Raw genomic sequence first — 26,244 nt, forward strand, 5'->3', positions numbered from 1 at the left:
TGTGCCACTAGTAACAAAATTTTAACATCAGCATAAGAAAATATAATCACTTATTTTGTAGATTATATACTACATTATATGAGGATATCTAAGAAAGCAAACATCTTAAATCCTTATAAATGGCTGAAATGGGTCTGGAAAAAAAATGGCACAGAGGTTAAGGGACTAGGTTTGATTCCCAGTATCCATATGGCAGCTTGCAATCATCTACAACTCCAGTACCAGGAAATTCTGCCCCTTTCTGACCTCAATGGACATCAGGATTGTATATGTATTTCACAGACAAAACATCCATACACATGAAAGACAAACTAGGTGAATGATTTAAGATAGACTCTTCTATATTTTGAAGAAAATATATTGCTAACCAAATACAGGAAACGGATATTAAAAGTATAAACTGCACTTACTCCAGGGTATTGGCTGGCATGTGGTGTAAGATTCTTAAAGGCCCACTGGATGTTCTGATGAGAAGCTAGTTGTCGAGTAAATGCAGGTGATTGCTCACAGCAGAGCCTCAGAATGCCATAGTAGGCAGGCAGCATCCCACGGTTAAAAAGCACCACATCCTGATCATCATGGTCAGCAAGGATGTAATTGAAGGCAATGTTCTTGGTTACCACTGGGTTTTGAACAATAAGGCGGATATTCTCTGGACAGTCAGCACACACATTGTACCAAAATGAAAGCAAAGCCTGTTTATTGTGATTTGTAGCTATTGCTGGCTCAGAAAGTTTAGGCTGGAAAAGGTTCCACAAATCCATGAAATATGTGGAAAACATCAGCTTCTCAGTTTTGGAAATTAAACAGTAAGTCATAAAGCTAAGATAGGGCACTAGCTTTGTAGTGCCGTGAACAGCAGCATCAACATAAAGTTTGGCTCTTGAGAGCAAACCAAGGAGCACGTTGTAGACCTGATGTAGGACTACTGTTGTGTCTGGACTGAGTGGAAGGTCACGGGTTGGGATGTGCAAAGACCTTGTTGACCGGAACATCTGGCGGAATGAATTGCTTGGTATAAGGGACACCAGAAGATAAGCTGCAGCTATAAAATGTAAAACAAAACTGTCAGATCCTTGAACGACTTTAGTGGACTAAAGAGCAGTTATAAAACACAAAAACCACTCTTCCCTTTATTAATAAAGATAAATAAAAATTAAGGGACATGACATCTTTTAAATATCCTTCTCATTTACCTTTTGTCCAGAAGAAAGATTTCCCAAAGGGTAATAGGGGTAGAACCTTCCATTCTACCTCTGCTGTATTTAAGTGGTAACAATAATCACCATTACAGAAACTGCCTTTCTTTTATTTTGGAGACAGACTCTCATGCTACACAAGCTAGGCCTTGAACTCCTTCTAATTCTCTCCTCCCAAGCACTGACTATCACAACGAGTCTTCAAGCCTATTTTGTTCAGTTTTTCCACAATGTAGAACTTTCCCACCTCAGAATTTATTTTTTTCTGAAAAAATAGTATGATTTAATAAAGAGGAAAAAAAAGAATAAAAAAGTCTACCAAAAAAGCGCTTGATACCAATGAGTCATTTAATGGTTTAGGTCTTAAGTTAGGTATTATTTTAAAACATCCTAGTAAATTATTTTGTACTAATTTAAAGATAATGCCATGTAACATACATAAGTTATGAAGATAAAAATACAAATATATAAGATATATATATATATGCACGCGCGCGCACACACACCAACTACCACCACCACCACCATCATCAGAATATTTAACTTTTGAGAATCCCATCCCTTTTTGGAGGGAGATATATTGCCATGTGCAGCCCAGGCTATCTCTGATCTCACCATGGTATGTCAAGTCCTGGGATTAAAGGCAATACAAGCCTTTTAAAAGTCTAAGGCTACTTACTCAAGATTCTTCCTTGCTTAAGGGAACTGCTTCTCAATAAAACTGTGTGTTTGCCCCCCTCTTCCTTGAAAAAAAAAAAAAAAAAGAAAGAAAGAAAAAAAAAAAAAAAGAAAAAAAATCTTCTAAAGGTTATTCTAAGAGAATCCCATCTTTTGTATGCCATTAAACTTATTACTACCATTCTGCTGCTGCTAACTTATTAGGTGAGCGCATTTGTAAAAGCTAAAAACTGAGCTGGATACCGGGTCTTGTTTTATACTATGAAACTTGTTAGAAATCTACTTCTACATAATAACTCTTTTATTTTGGGGGAGGACTGGGGGTGGGGTTAGTTTTCTGCTTTTCAAGACTGAATTTATCCATGTATCCCTGGCAGCTCTGGAACTCACTGTGTAGACCAGGATGGCTTCAAACTCAGAGAGATCCACCTGCCTCTGCTTCCCAAGTAGTGGGATTAAAGGCATGTACTACCACACTTGACTAAAATAAATGTAAATTTTTTTACATTTTATTTATTTATATATTTTATGTATGAGTGTTCTATCTTCATGTATGCCTGCATGCCCGAAGAGGTCATCAGATACCATTTTATAGATGGTTGTGAACTGCATGTGGTTGCTGGGAACGGAACTCAGAAGAACCTCTGGAAGAGCAGTACTTGCTTTTCCTCCAGCACTGTTAGTGCTGTTTTGTCTTGAGCCAGGCCCTTACTATGGAGCTCTGGCTGGCCTGGAATCACTATCAGGCTGGCCTTGAATTTAGACCTCTGCTGCCAAAGGCCTTAACTATTTTAATACTTTCTAAGTCAATTGTTTTTTTCAACATTCAGCTGTTTGTTATTTTATAGTTTTTAAAAGTCCTTTAGTTTTTCACTTATGTGAATTGTTATTTTAAAATATATTCACACTTTTCAAATATTTAGATGCTAATGTTGAAAACACTTTTTACTTTTAACTGATAAAATTTTAAGAATGGTAACTATTTGCTTCCCAACTAAAGGATTTTTTTTTTTTTTTTGTTAGGAGCTATGATATTTACTAAGCTGCTCAACTCTTCTTTGTTTTTCAAGACAGGGTTTCTCTGTATAGCCCTGGCTGTCCTGGAACTCACTCTGTAGTCCAGACTGGCCTTGAACTCAGAAATCCGTCAGCCCCTGTTCCCCAAATGCTGGGATTAAAGGCGTGTGCCACCACTGCCTGCCTTAACTCTTATTTTAAGAGTAATTCTTCTGTCCATGTCACTGAAATTACAGGACTACAGGTGCATCTACCCATGCCAGAATCCGCACTGAGAATGTTTACAAGAACATCACTGGATACTTTGGATAAAAGACTTATATGCAAGAACTGAAATGGCATTGCAAACATCAGAGGGAGGGAGCATTATTTTTTAAAAGGATCCTGGAACATGTAGCCATGGCCTTTTGTGAGAGTAACATTACAGTTTCCCTACTGCCGGATAAATAAATAAATAAATAAATAAATAAATAAATAAATAAGCCGGGCGGTGGTGGCGCACGCCTTTAATCCCAGCACTTGGGAGGCAGAAGCAGGCGGATTTCTGAGTTCGAGGCCAGCCTGGTCTACCGAGTGAGTTCCAGGACAGCCAAGGCTATACAGAGAAACCCTGTCTCGAAAAACAAAAACAAAAAACAAAAAACAAAAAAAAAAAAACAAAAAAAAAACAAAAAAACAAACAAACAAACAAAAAAACCAAACAAACCAAACAGTATCCCTACTATGTCAAAGAATTCATTTCCACAGTACTATCATGAACATCAGTGTAACATCTGGATAAAAATACTCAAAAGGGATTGTGGGGTTAAATAAAATGTGTACGGGGGAAGCAAGATCCTGGGCAGAGGAGTAATGTCAACCTCCTCTGAAAGATCTTTCTCTCAAATGAACCTGTGACTTCAGACAGGGAGAGCACATAATCCTCATAAAACCCTCACCATGCTTCTACCATAAATAACATCTACTATTATGCTAAATTATTATGAGGCAAATTAAAAATTAATGTTTACTCCATACTTTTCACTAGTTTTGTTTCATGGGTGCTTTTGTTTGCTCCCAGGATTCTTTCTGAGCATACAACATTTAACTATGACATTTCCTTCAGCTATTCTTAGGTCCGATTGTTTCTCAAACTCCTTGTGTTTAAGACTTTGATAATTGTGAGGAGTGCTGGTCAGACAGTTCAAAGAATGTCTCCAACTGAGTTTATGCAATGTTTATGATGGTTTGGCTCAGAATGTAGGAGTTTAGAAGAACAGAGGCTGCAGCATGTCAGGAGTACACTCTTCAAGTGGGGTTTTTGATGTTAACCTTGAGCATTTGCCTGGTGGTCATGCCTCCTCACTCTACTTTTCCACTGTCACTAAGCTCCTCAAGGAGGAGCTGAGGTCCACCTCTTGGGAAATATCACAAATAATTCATTAGTCTCCTTTATAAACCTGTTTATCCTTATTTGTTGAATTGTGTGTTGCTGTGCACCAGTTAGGGCCTCATGCCAGCCAAAGCCACAAAAGTGCAGAAGTGAAGTCACAGGGATGTTGTGAGCCACCACTTGAGTGCTGGGAATCACTGTGAACTTGCAAATATCATTTTATACTCTGGATTAAAGCACAGGATATTATATTGTTACTGAAATTGCATAGGTTTTCGCAACTGTGTGTCTCTGACATAGCCACATCACTTAGTTAGCAAGTGTACTGAGTATTTCTTCACTTTAAGGCACTGCACTGATCCTTAACATCTAGACCAGTTTATTCTGATTATTGCCTGTCTTTAAAATCTGTTTTCTCACAGAACCATGAATCTGTATTTTATTGGGAAATGGTGTTTAGAAAACAACATATGAATACTAGCTGTGTTTGTCACTGAGAGGTAAAGTCCTCTCAATTGAGAAACAGCATGTCAATGACTGAAGACATTCTGAAAATTAATTTTGATTTTCATTTGTTTGAACTATAAAAAGTAAATACATTATGTTTACGAACAATTTCCTGTCTCGTGCAATGTCTTTTTTCTATGTCCAATTGTCATCTAGGAATGTCTGTTCATTCTCCAATAACTTAACAACAAAAAAATGTATATTACTTAACTCTCATAATTACATCCATGATTTCTGTCTTAATTACTATTTTAATCTTAACATTCTCAAGAGTTAATTTTATTGTTTGTTTTTCAAGACAGGGTCTTACTATGTAGCTCTGGCTGCCCTGGAATCAAGAGTTACTTTTAAGGAAGAAATTTTATCTTTTACTTCTTCAGTAACACTTAAAAACAAAACACATAATATCACAGATGTTTACAGTGTCAAGATTTTTAAGTATTAAAAAACAAACACACACACACACACACACACACAAAATCAACCAACCTAGTCTTTATAACACCTCTTAGAGCTTTACATAGTAACAGGTATTATAATTGGATTACCCCCAGTTCCCCAAAACCCTAAAAATTGAACCAACAAACAGTGAAACAAACCTAAAATTTTGAACAATGAAAAATTAGCTAAATTTTAAACATTTGACTTACAAGTCCTGACTCTAGGATAATTGTGAGCCAAAAGAAACCGCTCGACCCAATTTTCCATATTCTGGAGGACCCAGCTGTGTGCCAGCTTATTTCGGGGTGTCTGCACTGCCAACCAGTCCAGACACTGAGAAGGATTGTATTCAATAACCTATAAATGAAATGACAAAAATACGGCATAAACTGAATGAGAATTTGATTTTTACTTTCTTTTGGTATATGCCACTAAGTATTTATTTAGTTAACTTTTTTGATATTGGTTTTATTTGTGTAAGTATTTTGCTACATGCATAAATGTGTACCACATATGTGCCTGTTCCTGAGGAAGTTAGAATATGGTGTTGGCTCTCCTAAAACTAGAGTTATATGAGTGGTTGTAAGGTGTCATGTCAGTGCATAGGTAATGGAATTTGAACCTGGGTCTCTTCAAGAACAACAAATGCTCTAAACTACTGCACCATTTCTCCAGCCTATATTTTTTTCTTTTCCTTTAAACTATAGTATTCACAAAAGTTTTACCCATGTTTTCCTACTATTCTGAATATATTTACTTGTAAGTAGCAAGAAAAGCTTAGAAAAACTTGTGGCTAGTTTACAAACTTTAAAATAATGCAGGACGAACAGGATTGCCAGGATTATTAATTTACTTAAAGGTGTCCTGGTTGGTGATACGACTCAGTGATAGAACACTTGAATAGCATAATCCAAATTCTGAATTTCATCCCCATCACTTACAAGAAAGAGAAAGCCCCTTTAATTTTCTAGAATTTCTCATCTGTCTTTTCCTTACTCTATGTCCAAACTAATACTATTAAAGGAGAACGTAAATGGATTGCTATGAAGATTCTTCTCATGGGAGAGTAGTGGTTGGCAATCTTTGGACTGTAGGCCAAACTCTGTCAATTGATTTGGACAATCTTGTTATTTATTGCCACATGAATGGCCTTTAGGTTATGACAGCACAGTTGAATTGTTTCAATAGCAATGTGTGATGGCATCTGGCCCTTTGGAAAAAGGGTTTCTTAGCCTGGGCTTTGAGCTTTTCCAATCATTACAAAAAAATCTGTCAGCACAGCAATGACTCTAGAACAAGTGATGATGGTGTTTCTTCCACTGTCTTTGTCAACTGCTAACACCTGGTTTATATTTCTAGGGATTCTAGTTCTTTATGGAATGTTCCTTAAGGAAAATTATTCTTTATGACAACTTCCTACTGTCTGAAGCCATTGATTCAAGTAAGAAAAGAAATATAAGATGGTAAAAGCAGTATAAAAAAGCAAATTTTGTTTTAAGTAAAATTACCCTTAATAAAAAAAAAAAAAGAAAAAGAAAAAAATACAGAAGCAAAGGTAAGCCTGGGAAAGACTGGAAACATGTACTTCAAGCCTTACCTCCCATATCCTCTGCAGAATATAAGATGCAAAAGGAGGCATTCCTGGAGGCCCACCCGCAAATTCCATTAGCATGGTCAACAATTTAAAGAAAGGATTGGCTGCCTGTAAAACACACACATCTTTACTGAGACAAACCTCTGTTAGCCTCATTTAAATCTGCTCTGATTTCAATCTGAGCTGCCAGAGCTTAGACAGCACTCCTACCTATGAACCTGAACTACCATAAAACTGTCATATCAGTTACAACATACAACCAATTACATAGAAGCAACATTGAATACTATTTTTCAGATGCCAAAGGTAATTCCAGATTTTTGTTTATAAATTGACTACTAAATGTTCTATTTTGAAGTGTGTGCTCTCTCTCTCTTTCTCTCTGCTAAATAGAGCTAATTAACGAATGTATTATGTCATTTACTTGTTCTGTAATAAAAATACTATTTCCATAGCATTTTTCAAGTACACAATATATTATTTGCTACAATTCAATGTTGTAAAACAATCTCTGAAATTCATTTTTCCTGTCTAATAGAAAAAATTTCAGCAATGAAACAAGTATGCTTTATTGAAAACTTCGTATTATTTCTTTTGCAATTTATGATCCACCCCCCCAATAAAAAGCACTTGATTTTTTAAACATGTACTGAAGAAATTGTATGTTTCTATTTTATGAAAAATAGCTTTTATGAAATAGTGTCTGTCTATGCAGTTCTGGCTGTCCTGAAGCTCACTGTGAGGACCAGACTGGCCTTGTCTGTCTCCTGAGTCCTGGGATTGCTAAATGATTTCTATCTGATATAGACACGCACAACACTACCCAATCTTTCATTTACCCCTCCACACACACCGAGTTCTAGATAGTTTATGATATAGGCTTTAAACCAAGCAATGTTGAAGCATGGCATATTAGTAGCACTCGGGGATATAGAATATTACATGTACATATTCATATTGAGAAACTATATTTATAATAAAAGAAGAATTAACTGTTAGTTCAAATTATATACTTATTGGCAAACTCTTACATACCTCAGGTGTCAACTTTGCTATTGAAGTGAAAAGCATAGATACAATCTGAAACAGAAAAGTAGGATTTTAGAATATTATTTTTAAAATTATCAAAAAAGTTGAAGACTACTTTTAATACTTACATGTTCTGCAAGTCGATTGTTGTACCGACACAGGCTAAAAATTAGATTACAAGTTTGTCTTATATTGATGCCATCACGAATATGTTGAAATAAGAAGGGAAATCCCTGTTAAAAACACAAGTTGTTCATTTAAGAACTACTATATCATTTTTAGAATGACTGAATTGTTTAATCTTAGTAAAGGTATTACCTTTCCTCCTGTTAATGCAGCCATGTCAGTCTGTGACAATGTCAAATGCCTAAAAGAAAATATTAGTGGAAATAAATCTTTTCCATGTGTACTAGCTTTTAGCTATTAACAGCATGACATGCATGAACCTGTCAAGTCTATTATAACCATATCGACCTGCCACCATAACTTGGGGAGAGGGGAGTGTCTGATGGCTAGATTTGCTTGCTAAGCATCTCAGGCAATTTTCCAAGACTGGACCATGGAACATCAAGTCTATCTTATTTCCATTTCATTAGATCAATAAAATTAATATACTAAAATGCTAAAATTGGTCTAATTTTATTTTGATAGCTATTTTATGAAGTTCTAAGAAATATTAATTTTACTGTATAATTTAAAGAAAATGTTTAATTATATAAAAATTCAGGTATATTTTAAAAACACAGGAGAGTGTCAGGTATCCCATCACTTAGGTTCAGATGTACCCAAGCACAGCCAATCCTGTTTCACTTTTACCACCAGTCATTCAAAATGCATTATGCTGAGGCAAATTCCAGGTATGTGTTTGCTTTTACTGTTTAATCCATAAATCTCAATACATATCTTAGGTAAATTTCAAAAACCATAACCACAGTACCATTATTCACGTCTAAAGTAAGGCAACAAATCTTTGCTATCTGACATTATCAGTGTACAAATTTCCTAAAGTGTCTAAAAAATTTTATAGTTAATTTGTTTCAATCTGGATCTGAATGAAAGTCTTCTGTTATAATTGCTTTTAATGTCTTTAAAATGTTTAATCTACTGGCTTCCCTTGGAAATTTACTGCAATTTATCCTTTGAAGAGAGCTCCTTGTTTGTCCTGTAGCAATTCCAATATTTACGTTTTGCTAAATGAATCCTGATGGTGTTGTTTTAAGCACATTCCTCTGTTCCTGTAAAATAGTAGGTAGATCTAAAGACTTGATCAGATCTAGGCTTCACTTTTTTATCAAGGATATTTTGTAGGTTGTGACGTGGACTTTGCTCAGGAAGACACATAATGAAAGGGTTCCAACAGTGATGACTTTGGAAACATTATCTCACTTAGGGTCACAAAATAGTGATTTTCTAATTCCAACACTCCTTGCTCATTTATTAGTTGAAACATCTGTTATCGATGTATCATTCGCCACTCAGTTGACATGAACGTTTATTTCTTGCAGTAAGATAAACATATCCTTTACACCATTTTCTTTTGTCAGTTTTCAAAAGAAAGATTTCATTTCTCAGTATATATCAAACGTTGCCAACAAGTTTTTCAAGTTTTCTTTTCTGATACCATTCTGAGATTATCAATGTAAGCATCTTGATGTGTTTTACATTCCAGCACAGTTATTCTTACTTTTGATGTGTACCTTGTTCAACACAAAAGCAAAAGAAACTCCTAAAGTACACTCTTGAGTCCTTTAAACATGAACCCCAGAATAGTCTGTTTAGTCTCCGTGCTTCTCAAAAACACAAATAAATAAATAAATAAATAAATAAAAACATTCCAAGAATCTCACTCCTTGCCCAGTACCTGGACACATAATACTTCCAGAATAAATCTAATTATATTAATAACAACATGATTATTAAGACAGCTTAAAATAATTTTGCAATTACTTCTCCTTTGTGTACATCCTGTTGAAAACTGACAATTAACATGTTCTTTAATTCCTCTGCAGTGCTATATCACCTTCACTTTAAAATACTGCTTCTTATGTACTTATAATTATACAAAACATGTACAGGATTCAATCACTAAAGCTACAAAACAAAACCGTTTGGGTTTTGTCAAGCTTCCACTTCTGTGCCTTCCCCCTTGTTTTCTCTCAAGACCATATTATTAACTGATGATTTGATTAATAGCTAATTCTTGATATTTGAGTAGTCATGTTCTATAAAATGGTACAATGAATTACCAAAAACCAAATCATCATTGCTATGTAAATAAAACACAAAACTAGGTCTCTGTGGACATGTTGACACACATTTATCAGCTGAGTAATAATACATTACCATATTTTACAGGTGTTTCTGCTTAATGACACCTTAGTTAATATGTATGATTAATTAATTAAAATTGAACTTACAGCCAAACAGCATTTGGAACTCATGCCTGAATGAAACGTATCTACTATATTCATTTCCACTCTGAGGGACATCACAGCCTTTCTTAAGCTCAGGAACACTAAACAGCACTTCAGTACTATTCTTAGTAATCATTTAAACAGTGACATAACCAAAGGAAAAGCACAAATATTTTTAAATGTGGTATACATCATAAAAAGTACATTTGTTTACAACATGAAAAGCAACACAAGACAGCAGATCACTGCCTGGTTTGACCTCAGCTGGGAAAACATGTGCCAGGAAACTCCAACATTTCCCCGTTCTGAACACATACGTGTCTGTGGATAGTAACTGTGAAAGATCCTCAGGTATTGACTTTTTAGCATTACAGATAAACTGAGCAAGTATGTGACTTTTTAAACAGGAAATGCATGAATGAGGATTGGCTATATACATATACATTCTCTTTCTTAACTTCCCTTTGCCTAAAGGTAGCAAATATATACAATCTTCTCTACCTTGTATTTTGAAAGGAGGAGAGGAAAAGAGAGGATGTGTGTAATAAAGATTTCTATATGGTAACACAGATGAATTCCACATTTCAAAAAAAAAAACAAAACAAAACAAATAAAAAAACCCAAACAAACAAACAGGTAGACAACTACTGGGGACTGAATGGATTTCTTAATCTGTCAATGACTAGTCCCCTTCTGAAGAACATTTGGCTGTCTCCAACTTTTGGATACTGGAAATGGTATTTTAATAATTACCTCTCCATAAATATCTTTCTGTTTGGGGGGCAGATCCCTGGAAGGATAGTTGCTGGGGTAAAGAATGAATGTCCATTTAATTTTGCCAGATACTTTACTTAGTTTTCTTCAATAATTGCTTCTAGCACGACTCAGACGAGTTAGATAGAAAGGACTGAAATTCGTGAGCCACAAGAGTTGAAGTGATATTATTATTTTAAAAGATTTATGCAATAAAAACTGAATAATGATAGAACAATTATGTATAAAATAAAGTCAAACACGCTGTAAGCATTTTGAATGTTGAAACATTTCACCTTTCTGAGCGAGACTGTTCAACCAAAAGAGCAACTAAAGCTATCATCTTTTCAAGGGCAGCAGGTCTGTACTTTTCTTCTGCCAGAGAGAGGATGTCTTCTTCTTCCTCCTCTTCTTCCCCTTCTTCCTCTGACAATACTTCAACTTGAGGCTAATCAGAACAAAATTCAATTTTAATGTGTGATCAGTTTTAACAGCGTATTCAAAACAGCTGACTTGTTATAGTATAACTATCAGAAAAACATGGCAGCAGCATGTAAAAGTATTCAAAGGTCAGACCTTAACCTGACACAGCCTGAATGACAATTAGGACAGTCTTAGGTAAGCAGGAGGAACTATACAAAGCAACAGTTCTCAAAAGTATGTATGTTAGATAGACCCTGTGATGGTTTGTATATGCTTGACCCAGGGACTGGCACTATATGGAAGTGTGGCCTTGTTGGAGTAGGTGTGTCACTGTGGGTGTGGGCTATAAGACCATTGTCCTAACTGCCTGAAAGCCAGTCTTCTCCTAGTGGCCTAAGGATAAAGATGCAGAACTCTCAGCTCCTCCTGCACCATGCCTTCCTGGATGCTGCCATGTTCCCGCCTTGATGATAATGGACTGGACCTCTGAACCTGTAAGCCAGCTCCAATTAAATATTGTTCTTAAAAGAGTTGTCTTGGTCACTGTATCTGTTCACAGCAGTAAAACCCAAACTAAGAAAGACCCTTTAGTAACTTTTGTCTTACTGAAATGAAGCTCTTTGGATAATTAATCAAGATAAAGATATTATGATAAATAGTATTTTCTGTGAGTAAAAATGTTACTAGCACAAATAAAAGACACTTAATTTGTAGTTTATAGATAATCTAAGTAGTAGTTATTTTCAGAGATACTCCTATGGGCTCGGAAACTCAAGAGACTGTTAGGAATGGTGGTACTCTAAGTCTGAGTTTAGTCTAAGATACATAACAAGATTCTGTCTCAATGAAAAAAGGAAAGAACAGAGACAGGGAGAGGAGAGAAGCAGCAGCAGCTGCCACTGCTGTCAACGAAACAGCCATATAGGCTAGAATTAGATTAAAACTAACTCATATGCTTTAAGAGACAGCATCATGGTTCTTTAAGAGACTTTTCAATCAGCAGTGTGACTTACAGTGATCTAAAATAAGTGAACTTCTCAAAGTTTCAGTTGCCTCATCTATATTACAGACATATACTTCTCTCTTTGGAAATGAGCAGGGTTGAATGAGATATTGCACACAGATCATGAAATCTAGTTGTCACAGACAAAACCCATCTATATGTTAATATATTATTAAATTTACCAGCTACAGAAACTTTCAGAAGACTAAAAAACTAAACAGTAAGAGCTTAAACATATGACAATTCAAACCACAAATCAAAACAACACATTACTTCACAGACCCTGTAGTTAAGCTGAAGTTAGTTAAGCTGTAGTTACTAGGATGAAAACAAAGTTCGCTTTGCTTCAGACTTAACAATGAAAAACCTTAACACTCAACTTGTTTTACTATTCGGCCTATACTATAATAACAGTAGCAAGACCAATAAATCTAGGACCCTTAATGCTACCAAATACAAAAACATAAAGGCTTCCAGGATTTGTGATGATCCGACATGATGTGAACTATTAAAAGCATGGCCCCTATTGCACTGATATATAACAAAACTGGACTTACATTTTCAGGTCCTTTGGTTCCCATATAGAAATGTACCATTGTAGATATGGCTTGCAATGAAAGTAGGAACTGGCTCTAAAAACAAGCAATTTAAAATTTTAAATAGAAAAACAAACAAACTGGAAATGTTAAAAGGTTATATAATTCAAAACAAACAAACAAACAAACAAACAATCAATCAAACAAGAATTAGCCTTACCTCTTCTTCACCCATTTTGGCAAATTCATAAAGGAAAGCAAAGTACTCGGTAAGATGTTTGCTGTGAGGCTTTACACCGTGTTCCATAATTAACAACAGAGTTCTAACAAATCGAGTAACACATGAACGGCCACCAATATCTTCTACTGAGGCATCCATATCATCTGACCTGAAAATAAAAACAAATATACCTCAGAGAACACAATAAATATGCAGACATATACTGTCGTGGATGAAAACTACTTTTTTAGTTTTTGTTTGTTTTCTGATTTGTTTTGTTTTTTTTTTTTGACAGGGTGTGGATGTGTGGCTCTGAATGGCCTGAGATTAAAGGTGTGTGCCAGCATGCTACAACAATTTTTATAACTCCAATCCTTTAATTCTGTGAAGTAAATATCAATTTTAATAATGTAAGTAGTTATCCTCTCATTGCTGGAACTAAATCGATCCCAACAAAAGGTTAGTTGAATTAATATCTTAAAGATGCACTTAATTAAAATTTCAAAAAGTCTTCCCTTCTTGAGATATATGATTAGAGACAAATTTTTATATTCCAAATATCTCCTTATTGATACTTCAAAGGACTTCTTACCCATCTTCCATCCCTGGCTGTAGATAGAGATGAGCATGTGCAGGTCTCAGTCTCTGAATCACATGGATACATAAACGCTGAAACATCTTCAAAGGAGAAACTCACATTAGGAAACAGACGTAACAGATTTAGAGGAATCTGGCACACACCTATGGTCTACTACACAGGAAGTGGGAGCATGCGCACCACGAAGCAACTGTGTGATGTATTCAAATGTAGCAAGACCCTATTTAAAAAATAACAGTCAGGGACACAGCTCAACAGTGCCATGAATTTCAGTGTGCACCAAGGTCCAGAGAATAATCCCCAGCCCCAAAAAATTATTTTTAAAAATTCAACTTTATGCTAAGAGAGGAAACTCAAACTACTGATTTCAGTAACATAGATATCAAACTCTGAATCTTCACGGAACCTCCTCAGCTGGTGCGTATGTGTTGGAGAAGATACAGTGAAACTGAAACCCTTATATATCCATACGAGAAATGTGGTGCTGCAGACTCTGGTAGAATAAAAAATGTTAAATACAAGAATGACTATGTAACCTGTTTTAAGTATATACCAAAATCCACTTTAAATGTATACCAAAACAAAATTAAAATACAGATCAGAACAAAATCTTGTAGGCAGATGGCTGTATCTGTATCCACAACAGTCAGAAAGTAGAAATAAAGCTGGATGGAGGGCCACACCCCACAACACTGGTATTCTATAGTCTGAGACTGAGGACTGCTGTAAGTTTCAAGATAGCCTGGTTTATCTACCTAGTGAGTTCTAGCACAGGTAGCTATACAATCAGACTCTGCTTTAGTAAGGTAAATGAAAAGTAGATATTTCAACTAATGAATAGGTAAAACGTTTTAATCTAGGCAATGGAATATTGGAATATTAGTTGGGGGGAGGGAGCGATGAAGTATGGATAGGTTATTTCCTTTTTCCTGTTTGTTAAGAACAGGTCTCACTGTTTTAGCCCAAGCTGCTCTCAAACTGATGGTAATTTTCCTAAGCCTCCTGAATGCTGTCATTAGAGGCATAAGACACCTTATCCAGTTCCAGACATACATGCTTTTTTTAAAAGATTTATTTATTTATTTTATGTATATGAGTACACTGTAGTTGTCTTCAGACACACCAGAAGAGGACATCAGATCATATTGCAGATGGTTGTGAGCCACCATGTGGTTGCTGGGAATTGAACTCAGGACCTTTGGAAGAGCAGTCAGTGCTCTTAACTACTGAGCCATCTCTCCAGCCCTGCCAGACATACATTATAACAAGGACAAAGTCAAAGGAGCCATTCACAAAAGAGATAACCATGATGCTATACAAATGTTGACAACACAACAACCCTTAGAGATGAAGAGGAATAGCAGTTAAGGGGCTAACATAGGGAAAAATCAGTAGAGATTCCTTAGGAGGAGGTAAGGGATGTCTCAAGATTACACAGTGTCTATTGATTTTGTGAATATACTACAAATAATGAAAGTTTACACTCAGTTTTGGGTGACGTTTAAAAGCCTAAGACTTCTCTTAGGACTATACTTACTATATAGCTTATTTAGAAAAGTTTCTCTATGTAGAATATTGATAATACCCCTAATAAAAGAATTGTCCTTCGATAACAATTGGAAGTGGCATAAGGCAGATTAAGGGACTTGTTTTAATGATTTTTTTTATTTGTTTTATGTATATGAGTACGCTGTCACTGTCTTCACACACACCAGAAGAGGGCATCTTATCGAATTACAGATGGTGGTGAGACATCATGTAGGTGCTGGGAATTCAAGTCAGGATCTCAGGAAAAGCAGTCAGTGCTCTTAACCATTGAGCTATCTCTCCCTACCTCAGATTAAGCTTTTGATATATGAAACATGACTTTAAAACAATGTTTAAACATTCCCTGGATAACTTTTCTAATTATTTAAAGAAAACAAACAGATCCATTTGGCACAAGAATCAATTTACCCTACACATGTAATGCTTTATTACAATACTCAAGGTAGACTCTATAAGGATAAGAAATGAACCGGCAATAACAGCTGGTTATTATTGTGTAAAGGGAAAAGTTCCTGTCACTCCACAGTAGCAGTTGTGTTAAGAGAGCTGACAAAAACAAATGACTTTTATGATAGGAGACAGAGCTTTGCAAATTATTTCAATGTCATTTATAGGCCAACTTACAATAAACTGAAAGTCCCTTCTTTTTTTTACAGATCTTTCCTTACCTGTCTCACAATTTGATTGGGACACTTAATTAGTATCTGCATTGGCCACCAGTCATCATCAGCCATGCGGTCTAAAAACCACTGTAAGAAAACAGAACATGACTTAATATTCAAACGATACTTGTTAAGTTACACGAGAAAAACCACAGATGAAGACATTTACTTGATATTTCCATGATTGTAGCTTCCTACTAAAATGCTTGTCTAAATGTTACAAAATCTTAAATCTTCACTATAGGACTCCAAAGACATCACTCCATTACTGTACAAGAAGACAATCTGGGGTAGTTAAAGAAAAGGAGTACAAAGTGGCATGGTCTTAGAATGAAACTGTGACAATACAGAGAAACTTAAGAGGATGGAAAATGTAGAACTTGTTCAAATATTCATTCAACCCAACTGAAAACAGCTTGGTGGCAACAGAGAAAACTAACCACACTGCTTCATTTTATTTGTAGAAACTGAACTGTTGTTACAATTTTTTTTAAGTTCTCATCTGTTAAACACATATACTGAATATTTATTATTAAAAAATAGGAAGCACACATCTTTAATTCCAGCACTTGAACTCAAGACCAGGCTGATCTACTGATATTAACTTGAAGATAGCCAGGATTACACAGAGAATCCCTGTCTCGAAAAACCAAAACCAAACCAAACCATAGCACACGATATTTCTGAGTATGCTCTGTAAGCATATCCTTTGAAAGACAGTGTCAGAGAGAGCTTAGGAAGTGAAAATCACTCTTTGTGGAAGCTGTGTAGTAGGCAAAGCAACATTTGTTTTTGGCTTTTGCCCATACGTTATTTAAAAATTGTATGCAACTTCTAATGATCAGATTTTCTTTTTACAATGTTACAAGTTAAATTACAGGATATTAAGAAAGCAAAACTCTTCAACTAATTTCATCTTTTAGGTACTATGGCACTGTTTTCCATGTCTGAAAAAAAATCCAAAATCTTTCATTACTTGAAAAAATTATACTTCTTTGCTTTTAATCAATAATTGTATTAAGATAGTACTTCAGTTGTCATTAACTATTAATAAATTATCTCTAGGGACACAGTTTTCTTGTAATGGGGAGGAAATTAAAGTGGGCATAAATCAATCTATGAGGATATGTATGAGCCTTTTCAAAAATTTGGTGTGTATGTGTATTACCATTCTGTATGTATGTGTGTATGGCATGTAGGAATCGGATGGGCTCAGAAGACAATTCACTCTGCCATCGTTAAATGGTCTCTAGGGACTGAATTCAGGCCTTGAGACTCGTGCACCAAGTGCCATTAGCCATCTTGCTAGCTCCTAAATATACTATTTTATATAAAAATGAAAATTAGTTAAGAGCTGGGTGTGGTGGTGCCCACCTATAATTCCAGCATTCACAAACTGGAGACAAGATGGTTGCCTTTAGTTCAAATCAAATAACACAAAAACAGGTAAAGAAGTATCTGGGGATGGGAGTTTAGCATGCAAGGCCCTAGATTTAAAACACAAGCATCAGCTAGGCATGGTGCTGCACACCCACAATCCCAGTACTGAAGGACTGAAAGGGCAGAGAAAGACATCTCCTGTGAAGGAGGGGAGAGAATCTATGAATGTATGTCAATTATCACTGATTTTCATGCACGGTCAGGTCTCACTGCATGACTCAGGCCAACCCTGAACTCTAACTCACTTTAATATCTGTTCCCCTGACTCTGTGTGTGTGTGTGTGTGTGTGTGTGTGTGTGTGTCCCCATCTTATCCCAGACTGGCCTTGAGTCATGATTATTCTGCTTCTCCCACATGTGTGCAGGGATTATAGTTCTGCAGGACCACACTGAAACTGAAATTTGTTTTTATACTTGTGTAACACTAGAGGGCAGATCAAAGACTATGAAAATAAATTAATTATTAACCTAATCTTTATAATAGGCTTGAAATATAAGCTGTAACTTTCTACGTGATCAAATATTAGTAACAATTTACATGAGAATCATAACAGATTAAAAACAATTTTTTTGCTTTATTTAAATAAAAAAATTCAAATTAGAGAATTTTAAACTGTGCGATGGTGGTTGTACCTTACCTCACAGGCTGCTTGACTATTATTAAACTGTTTGGTCAGTAGTTCAATCCACTGAAGCATTGTTGGCTTAAAAAGGAAAATAAAAAATAGTCAAGACATGGACTTTATGTCATTGATAATAAACACCAAAACATAATTAAAATGATGTTGTTGATGATGATGATAAACACAAAAATCCACAGGAAAACACACATACCTTCTCTTTTGAATGAATGAATGTCTCTAAAACAAAGGAAGTACTTAACTGTTAAAAAAAAAAAACAGAATTAAGCATGAAAGACTCAATTATTAAAAAGCAATAAATTTGACAAAAGGCTATCTGAGCTGCTAATCACCTTCGCTGTCATTAGGGACACAGCTTTAGGATCTGGTAATGTACTTGGAATACAACTGCACAGCTGCCACATAAACCTAGAATTTAAAAAGAGTTAATTAAATTTTTACAGAAGACTTTCTTTAGAGAGAGAAAAAAAAGACTACATTTATCTAAACTTACCCAAAATAAGTGTGTTCAAAAATGTTTTTGTCTTGTAAAAATTGCATGTTATCATGCCAAATCCACTGGAGAAAAAAAAAAAATGTTGGCATTTATCAGAAAGTAGTTTAATGTATTTTACCAATATTTTTATTTAACAAAACATATAGCTTAAAAACTTACAAATTTACCAAACCAAAAAATATACATTAAAATTCATATTGACTTTTTCTTCTAAGTACAATTAACCAGTAGTTAGTTACTAGAGTTTAAGACAGGGCTCTACCATTAAGAGCATGTGTTGTTCTGGTGAGGAACTGTTTCAGTTCTCAGCTCCTATCTACTGGCTCATAACCATTCATAAACTCAGTTCTAGGAAGCCAAGGCAGCCTTCTGACCTCCACAGGCACCAGATACATACATGGTGAACATAAACAAATGCAGGCAAAGCACACATATGAAATGAAAAAAATATAAATTAATCTTAAAAGAAAGGGAATTACTAACTCTACCCTTTTTGTATTTAAATGAGTGTGCCTGTGTATACATATGTGTAACAGTAGTGTTCTAACTGCCTATCTGCCTGTGGAAGACAGAAGAGGGGGTGGGAACACTTACAACTAGAGCTAAAGGGGGCTGTAAGCTACCACAAGGCTGCTGGCAGGCAAACCCAGGTTCTCTGTAGGAGCAACAAGTGCTCTTAACCAGTCAGCCATTGCTTCAGCCCCACAACCTGCCCTTTTAAAATTTGTTACTGGGCTGGAGAGATGGCTCAATGGTTAAGAGCACTGACTGCTCTTCCAGAGGTCCTGAATTAAATTCCCAGAAACCACATGGTGGCTCACAACCATCTGTAATGGGATCTGATGCCTCTTCTGGTGTATCTGAAGACAGAGACAGTGTACTCACATATATAAAATAAATAAATCTTTTAAAAAATGATTAAGAGCAAATACATAAGAAAATGTAAGGCATGCTGTATTTTGATAGACAGAATTCAAAATTTGAAAATAAAAATTCTAGGCTGGGCGGTGGTGGTGCACGCCTTTAATCCCAGCACTTGGGAAGCAGAGGCAGGCGGATTTCTGAGTTTGAGGCCAGCCTGGTCTATAGAGCTAGTTCTACGACAGCCAGGGCTGCACAGAAAAACCCTGTCTTGAAAAACCAAAAATAAATAAATAAATAAATAAATAAATAAATAAATAAATAAATAAAAAATTCTGCGGTAGATTTTAATTAGACACTAAACAACATTTTTGATTAATAACTCAGGTAAAGCAAAGCTGTTCTCCTTCTGTTCTGTTATTCCTTGGAAACCTCTACCAATGCTCCCAGCCCTTGTCACACCATTTCTGACAGTGCGTGCCTGAGTATCCTAAACGTGTGCCACAAACTCACTAAGTTAGAAATGTCACACTGCGGCTTGAAATATTACCATTGCTATTTTAATTAGCCCTACATTTCTACATACATTTTGAAATTTAAGATTTCAAAGTGAAAAAATGTTTCCTTTTTTTTTTTTTTTTTTTTTACTTTTGGAAGAGGATCTGACACTGTAACCAGCCTAAAAAAATCACAGCAGTTCTCTGTACAAACTTAGTATTCTAGAGACACACAGCCATACTTAGTGAGTGCGTTCATTCTCAGTTAGATTCACTTGTATTTCTGGTTGTCTAGTGAGAGGCAGGCTCTAGGTCTTTGCTTCTGGACCTAAGCATAGGATGTGTCATAGAAGAGTCACTGCTTGCAGTTCTACTTCCAAAGTAGATCAGCTTGCTTCTTGCACGGTCCTTTAGGTGCTTTATCAATATACTGTGTTTAAAGTTAACTGGATCTATGTTTAAATGTTAAACTCTAATACTGTATTATCAAATCTTCTCTGATTGTTTCACCTCATGTTCGGTTTTTCTTCCTCTACTCACACAACACCACAGCAATATATCTTAATTTAATTACTAAACATACCAACAAGTATTGTTTTGCTAACAGAATTTGAGGGGCAGGTGTGTGTGTGTGAACATGCATATGTGCCTGAAAAGGTTAAGTGTACATTTAAGAAGAGACACCACCAGGCAGTGGTGGTGCACACCTTTAATCCCAGCACTTGAGAGGCAGAGGCAGGTGGATTTCTGAGTTCAAGGCCAGGACAGCCAGGGCTACACAGAGAAACCCTGTCTCGGAAAAACCAAACAAAACAAAAACCCAAACAAACAAAAAAAGACATTTTGTTTTTTAGAGTCCAGAAGAAAGTGTCAGATTCTATGGAGTTGAAGCCACTGGTGGTTGTGAACTCCTAGGCAAGGATGCTGGGAGGTAAACTTGGGTCCTCTGAAAGAGCAGCAAGCACTCTTCCCTGCTGAGCCACTTCCGCCAGTACCTCACAGATATTTCATTCACCTATTGTGGGTCAGTATTGGTTTTTATGTAAGTATGTTAAGACCTAGTTGGGGTTACAGATATTAATGCTATATTACGTGCCTTTATACTGAAGTATTTCTTACACAAACACCTAATATAATTTAAACTATTGCTAAAATCAAAGTAATGTTTACCTCTAGTAACTCTGATGAAACATCAAATTTATATTCTCTGCCATTTTCTTCTTCTGGTTCCATGCGTTTGTAAAACAGCATATATGCACTGTGTGTCTTTATGAAGCAAGGAGAAAACATTTTAATTTTTGACAAAATACAATATAAAATTAAATAATATAGAACATTGTTAAATTATTATATATAAAAAGAATGATGACCTTTTCAAAGGAGAAATCCATGAATTTATCTGTAACTGAATCATAGGTTTTTGTCTGTAGGAAAAAAAAAAGTACAAACATCATTTCATAAATGCCTATATAAAAATTCAAAGTAACCTTGTAAATAACTTCAAAATCCCAGTACATTAATAGCAATCCTATAAACATGTACAGGGGATGTAGTTTAGTGGTAGAGCACTTGCCTAATTGTATAAGGCCCATTTGATACTCAGAAGTGCACACACACACAGAGTGACAACAGCACTCAGTATAGGCACATCCCCGTGTTAACGTGGTCACCCAGCACATACATACACAGAGTTGTCACTACAGTATAGCAGCTGTCCAAACAAAGCCCTATATACTTCACAGATCTAGTTAGCAGAGCCTAACATCATTGTGCAGATCTTTTAAGATGTTAAATCTATTAAATTGTGGTGGAAAATATTATTTTTAACAACAAGGAAAACAAGACAAGTAAGAAAACGGCAAGAAGATAGTTGGTATGGGCCAAATTTTTCTGAATTTGGTTAAATGAAAATGGTTAAATGAAAACATGAATAAGCTGGAGAGACGGCTCAGCAGTTAAGAGCACTGACTGCTCTTCCAGAGGTCCTGAGTTCAATTCTCAGCAACCATGTGGTGACTAATGACCATCTGCAATGGGGTCTGGGAAGTCTGAAGAGAGCTACAGTGTACTCAGATACATAAAATAAATGAATCTTTAAGAAAATAAAGAAAAAGATGAATCAAGTATTTATATTTTCAACAACATTATAGGTAAGATAACTCAAATTACTCATAATTTTTTTTTGACTTAAAAGAATACATTTTCTCCTTGGTACCTCCGACACCCTGCTTTCATAACTATTTGTAGACCCCTACTGCTGAACCTTACCCAAAAGGCATGACTTTCTGTCATCTGGACCTTCCTTCTTACAGCTACTAAGAATTACAGTTTGCCTACTGCTTAGTTTCTCAAAACTGAATAAAATGATCCAGGTTTAAAAAAAAAAAAATTCGCAGGATACTTATCCATTTATCTCAATCTTTGAAAATCAAAAATCTGAATCTGAGAACTATAACTTTTTGCAGATAAAATGGACATGGCAGTATATCCATGAAGAATGCAACTTATGACTGACATAAAAAAAAAAAAAAAAAAAAAAAGGAGACATTAGTCAACCAAAGAGACTGGAAAAGAAATAATATGGCAGAGATTTAAGAAAAAAAAACAAAAACAAAAACAAAACAAAACAAAACAAAAACCCAACAGTGAAGTGCATAAAAGGACAGCCTAGGAAATAAGACTACAGAAGGCCAAGATCCGAGTACAAGACAGACTATGAGACAAGGAGAGGCTATCCCTGTAAAATACATGATGAAATATATGCAGAGGGCACTGCAAGGCTTCTGAGAGCACTAAGGCTACCTCTAAATGGGTAGGAAAAAGAAGAGTTTATTAGAAGTCTGGAGAACTGGAGATGTATGTGACACAAGAAATGAAGAGAATTTTTAAAAGGAATCAGCCTTGCTATATTATGCATAAATATTCAAGGTACTTTTAATGAAATATCTGAAAGAAAGAGATCAGAAATTTACAAACCTTTCAGTTATAGGAAGAAAATTTTAATATTATTCTCTTCACTGTCTTTAAAAAAAATTAGTAAATGTTCTAGAAATAACATCTACAGGTGAGTCTGTTTTCAAACATTGTTCTTTTTCTAACATATTTCCAAATTGTAAGCATATTATTGCACTCAGATTGAAGACAAGAAAGTAATAAGAAAGCCTTTGTTAAAAAGATGCTATGTGCAAAGTTATTTCATAATAATCATGGTTTTTGATTTTTTAAAAAAATCCTATGGCTTATTTATGAATTGAAGCCAGTCTAATATTTGCTTTATAAAAGTCAACATTTATTTATTTATTTAGTTAGTTAGTTTTTTTCTTTTTTCTTTTTTGTACATAGATCTCACTGGAACTCATATAAACCAGGTTGGCCTTGAACTGAACAGACATCCAAATACCTATGCCTGTGATTAAATGTGCACATCATCATGTACAGAACCAAGAATTAAACATAATTCTATGCAGGATTGATCCTTCACTTTGTAGTAAGTACTGAGATCAATCCCCAGTCCTCACACATCCTAGACAATTGTACTAACACTGAGCTAGATTCTAGTAACACGAGTCAGTGACTTAACACATTGTTCTTTTATGATACAACTTGTGTGGCCCAGGTTGCTGGGTTGTAAAGAAACAATTATTTCAAATAACTGGAAATCAACTTCCTTGTATATGTTTAATTATAATTACTCTACCTCTATAGTTCGATTTCTATCTTATGATTTAATTTTTCAGCTTGTTTCTTTAAATCAATCTATGGTTAAAGGTAGAAATAACAACTTTTAAACATTTCTTAGAGCCTAGTATATACATCAAACACATAACAAATAAATCTTAGACTGTATGAATAGCAGGTGTAACAAGTGAGTATGCTGCTGAGTTAACTAGAAAGTCATAAACTAGTTATAATTTTTAAGTCAAACTTACCGTCATCTCACCACCGAAACATTCAGAGGCAAGTTGAGCAGAATCAAAAGGCTTCACCTCAGCATCATTAAAGAGATACCTACAACAGAGCAAACAGTGCTAGTCAGATATGTATGTGCTGGGTGTTTGGGTGTGTAAATAGTAGTTATTATTTAAAACCAAAGACTTAGGTGTATTAGTCAAATTATTTGATGAGGTAAATTCCAATCAATACTTGTTTTTATAATTCTAATCCAGAAATTGGAAATGTAATTTTTAACAAACAAAACCACTTTAAAAATCTAATACATCTGATTTAGGGACTGTAGCTCAATGATAGAACACTTGCCCCCATATGTGAGGCACTGGGGTCCATCCCTAGCGCACATGCACTCACACAATCTGACAAAGGCAATAATTATTGACCATTAACAAAAACAAAAGTGTGCTTAAAATCAAACATAAAGTAATGAGGAAAGATTTAGCAATATGGTAAGATATAGACGACATTTTAAAATATATGAGCAGAGCACTTCAATATTCTCATGGATATAATAAATCCAAGTAGATTTAAAAAAAAAAGGCACATGGGGGAAGTTAAAAGGAAGAAAGGAGAAGCGTGAGACGGTGTATTTTTAAAAAGGGACACTTTTGGCAAGGATGCCTGAAAGAACCAGATCAAGAGCTAAACGTAACTATTCTGGAAACAGCATGCGGATTAATATGAGCAGCTGTGTATTTTAGCCAAAGCAGTATTTCCAACAAGTAGAAGACCTAACCACACATACAGTCCCTGTTCATGGGGTACTTCCTAAAGACATCTGAACACCAAAAACTAGTCACTGTCCTCAAGTGAGTGATCTTCACTTGATGATTAAAAAAACAAAACAAAACAAAACAAAAAAATCAACAACAACAACAAAAAAACCTGTGGAAGGAGTAAGGTAAGAACAAACAGAACAGGTGTAGGTAATCTCTACAAGCACACAAAGCACTCTGTAACCACTGAACAGAAGGCACTCAGTAAACAGCTCCTGAAAGAGTGAACAAGATTTGTAGGGTACAATCTTGCCTATGAATTTCCTAACATTGTTAACAAAAAGCTCATTTTTCAGAGAAAGGCATATATTAAATTCTCAAAATTTTAGACCCATCCATAAACTTAAGAACTGATTTCTATTCATTTAAAAATTCTTTGAGGGCTGAAGAGATGGCTCAGCAGTTACAAGCTCTTCCAGAAGTCCTCAGTTCAATTCCCAGCAACCACATGGTGGCTAACAGCCATCTGTAATGGGATTTGATATCATCCTCAGGTATGTCTGAAAGTTGTCTTGAACTAAAATGCTTCTTTTTGTGGACCACCAAGATGGCTCAGCAGATACAGGTACTTTCTGTCAAGCATAACCTGAACTGGATCCCTATGACTAACATGAAATCTGATTTCTATGCATCCACAGATCCATCTGCCTACCCATACAAAAAAGACATATATATATATATATATATATGAAAAAAAGGAATATTTTGCCTAATTTCATAAAGTGTCCATGAAAACAAGAATTCATCAGAAGAACTACCATAAACTTATATCCTTAAAACTGGAATTCCTTTTTAAAGAAAAACACTGAAAACTCACCACTTATTGTTCTTATAAGCATGTGGATTGACTATGTCTCTGATGAAACTGTAATAGTGCCCACCATCTGCTGTTCCTGTGTGAACAGTCACTCCAATCAAGTCATACTCATAGCTCTCTGTGTCTTTTGAATGATCACCGACATCTTTGAAACCTAAAATAATTTAAAGAGATAATGACAGTCATTTTGAAAACACATAACAATGTCTTTTTGTTTGTTTGTTTGTTTTTGTTTTTTCGAGACAGAGTTTCTCTGTTTTAGTCCTGGCTGTCCTGGAAGTCACTCTGTAGACCAGGCTGGCCTCGAACTCAGAAATCCGCCTGTCTCTGCCTCCCAAGTGCTGGGATTAAAGGCGTGCGCCACCACCGCCCGGCCAACAATGTCATTTTAAGATTACATTTTGTAAGGTATTTTATCAACAGAAAGAGGACTAAAACTTTATATATAAAAAAAATGTACATAAAAAGTATTTGCTAAGTCATAGCTTACTGATACAAGGATCATATTATATAATTAACTGAGAAAAAATTAACCATGTTTATAATTATATACATCACCAACATAAAATACCTGTTTAATCTAACAAACCCTTTAAAATAGTATTGCCTGCTTTTTTTTTTATTTTATTTTTACCATCAGCAAAATATTCAAGATCTAAAAAGGCCTTAAGTCTTTTAGTCTTATGCTAAGCACTGTATTGATAGCACAGTAGAAGTTTTATGTCTGTAGAAATAAAGGCATCACTCTAATCTGAAGCATTTTGAAACCAA

The 26,244-nt window shown here is 35.3% G+C and overlaps 1 protein-coding gene across 7 annotated transcripts in view; it reads right to left on the reverse strand.

Annotated features, from left to right (window-relative positions):
* Usp34 (ubiquitin specific peptidase 34) overlaps positions 1 to 26,244 on the reverse strand; it is a 180,158-nt gene that overhangs the window by 21,299 nt on the left and 132,615 nt on the right. For all 7 annotated transcript variants that reach the window (XM_076938022.1, XM_034508486.2, XM_076938019.1 and 4 more), the window contains 19 exons: positions 25,474 to 25,627; positions 23,859 to 23,937; positions 21,300 to 21,353; positions 21,100 to 21,195; positions 18,569 to 18,633; positions 18,408 to 18,483; positions 18,269 to 18,316; positions 18,073 to 18,138; positions 16,001 to 16,081; positions 13,779 to 13,864; positions 13,187 to 13,355; positions 12,988 to 13,062; positions 11,301 to 11,452; positions 8,156 to 8,204; positions 7,966 to 8,070; positions 7,844 to 7,888; positions 6,812 to 6,916; positions 5,424 to 5,571; positions 411 to 1,045 (listed from right to left, as the gene is read on the reverse strand). In XM_076938022.1, coding sequence (XP_076794137.1) covers positions 411 to 1,045; positions 5,424 to 5,571; positions 6,812 to 6,916; positions 7,844 to 7,888; positions 7,966 to 8,070; positions 8,156 to 8,204; positions 11,301 to 11,452; positions 12,988 to 13,062; positions 13,187 to 13,355; positions 13,779 to 13,864; positions 16,001 to 16,081; positions 18,073 to 18,138; positions 18,269 to 18,316; positions 18,408 to 18,483; positions 18,569 to 18,633; positions 21,100 to 21,195; positions 21,300 to 21,353; positions 23,859 to 23,937; positions 25,474 to 25,627 — 2,288 coding nt within the window. The remainder of the gene's footprint in view (positions 1 to 410; positions 1,046 to 5,423; positions 5,572 to 6,811; positions 6,917 to 7,843; positions 7,889 to 7,965; positions 8,071 to 8,155; positions 8,205 to 11,300; positions 11,453 to 12,987; positions 13,063 to 13,186; positions 13,356 to 13,778; positions 13,865 to 16,000; positions 16,082 to 18,072; positions 18,139 to 18,268; positions 18,317 to 18,407; positions 18,484 to 18,568; positions 18,634 to 21,099; positions 21,196 to 21,299; positions 21,354 to 23,858; positions 23,938 to 25,473; positions 25,628 to 26,244) is intronic.

This window comes from Arvicanthis niloticus, chromosome 7, assembly GCF_011762505.2.
Source record: "Arvicanthis niloticus isolate mArvNil1 chromosome 7, mArvNil1.pat.X, whole genome shotgun sequence".
NCBI lineage: Eukaryota > Metazoa > Chordata > Mammalia > Rodentia > Muridae > Arvicanthis > Arvicanthis niloticus.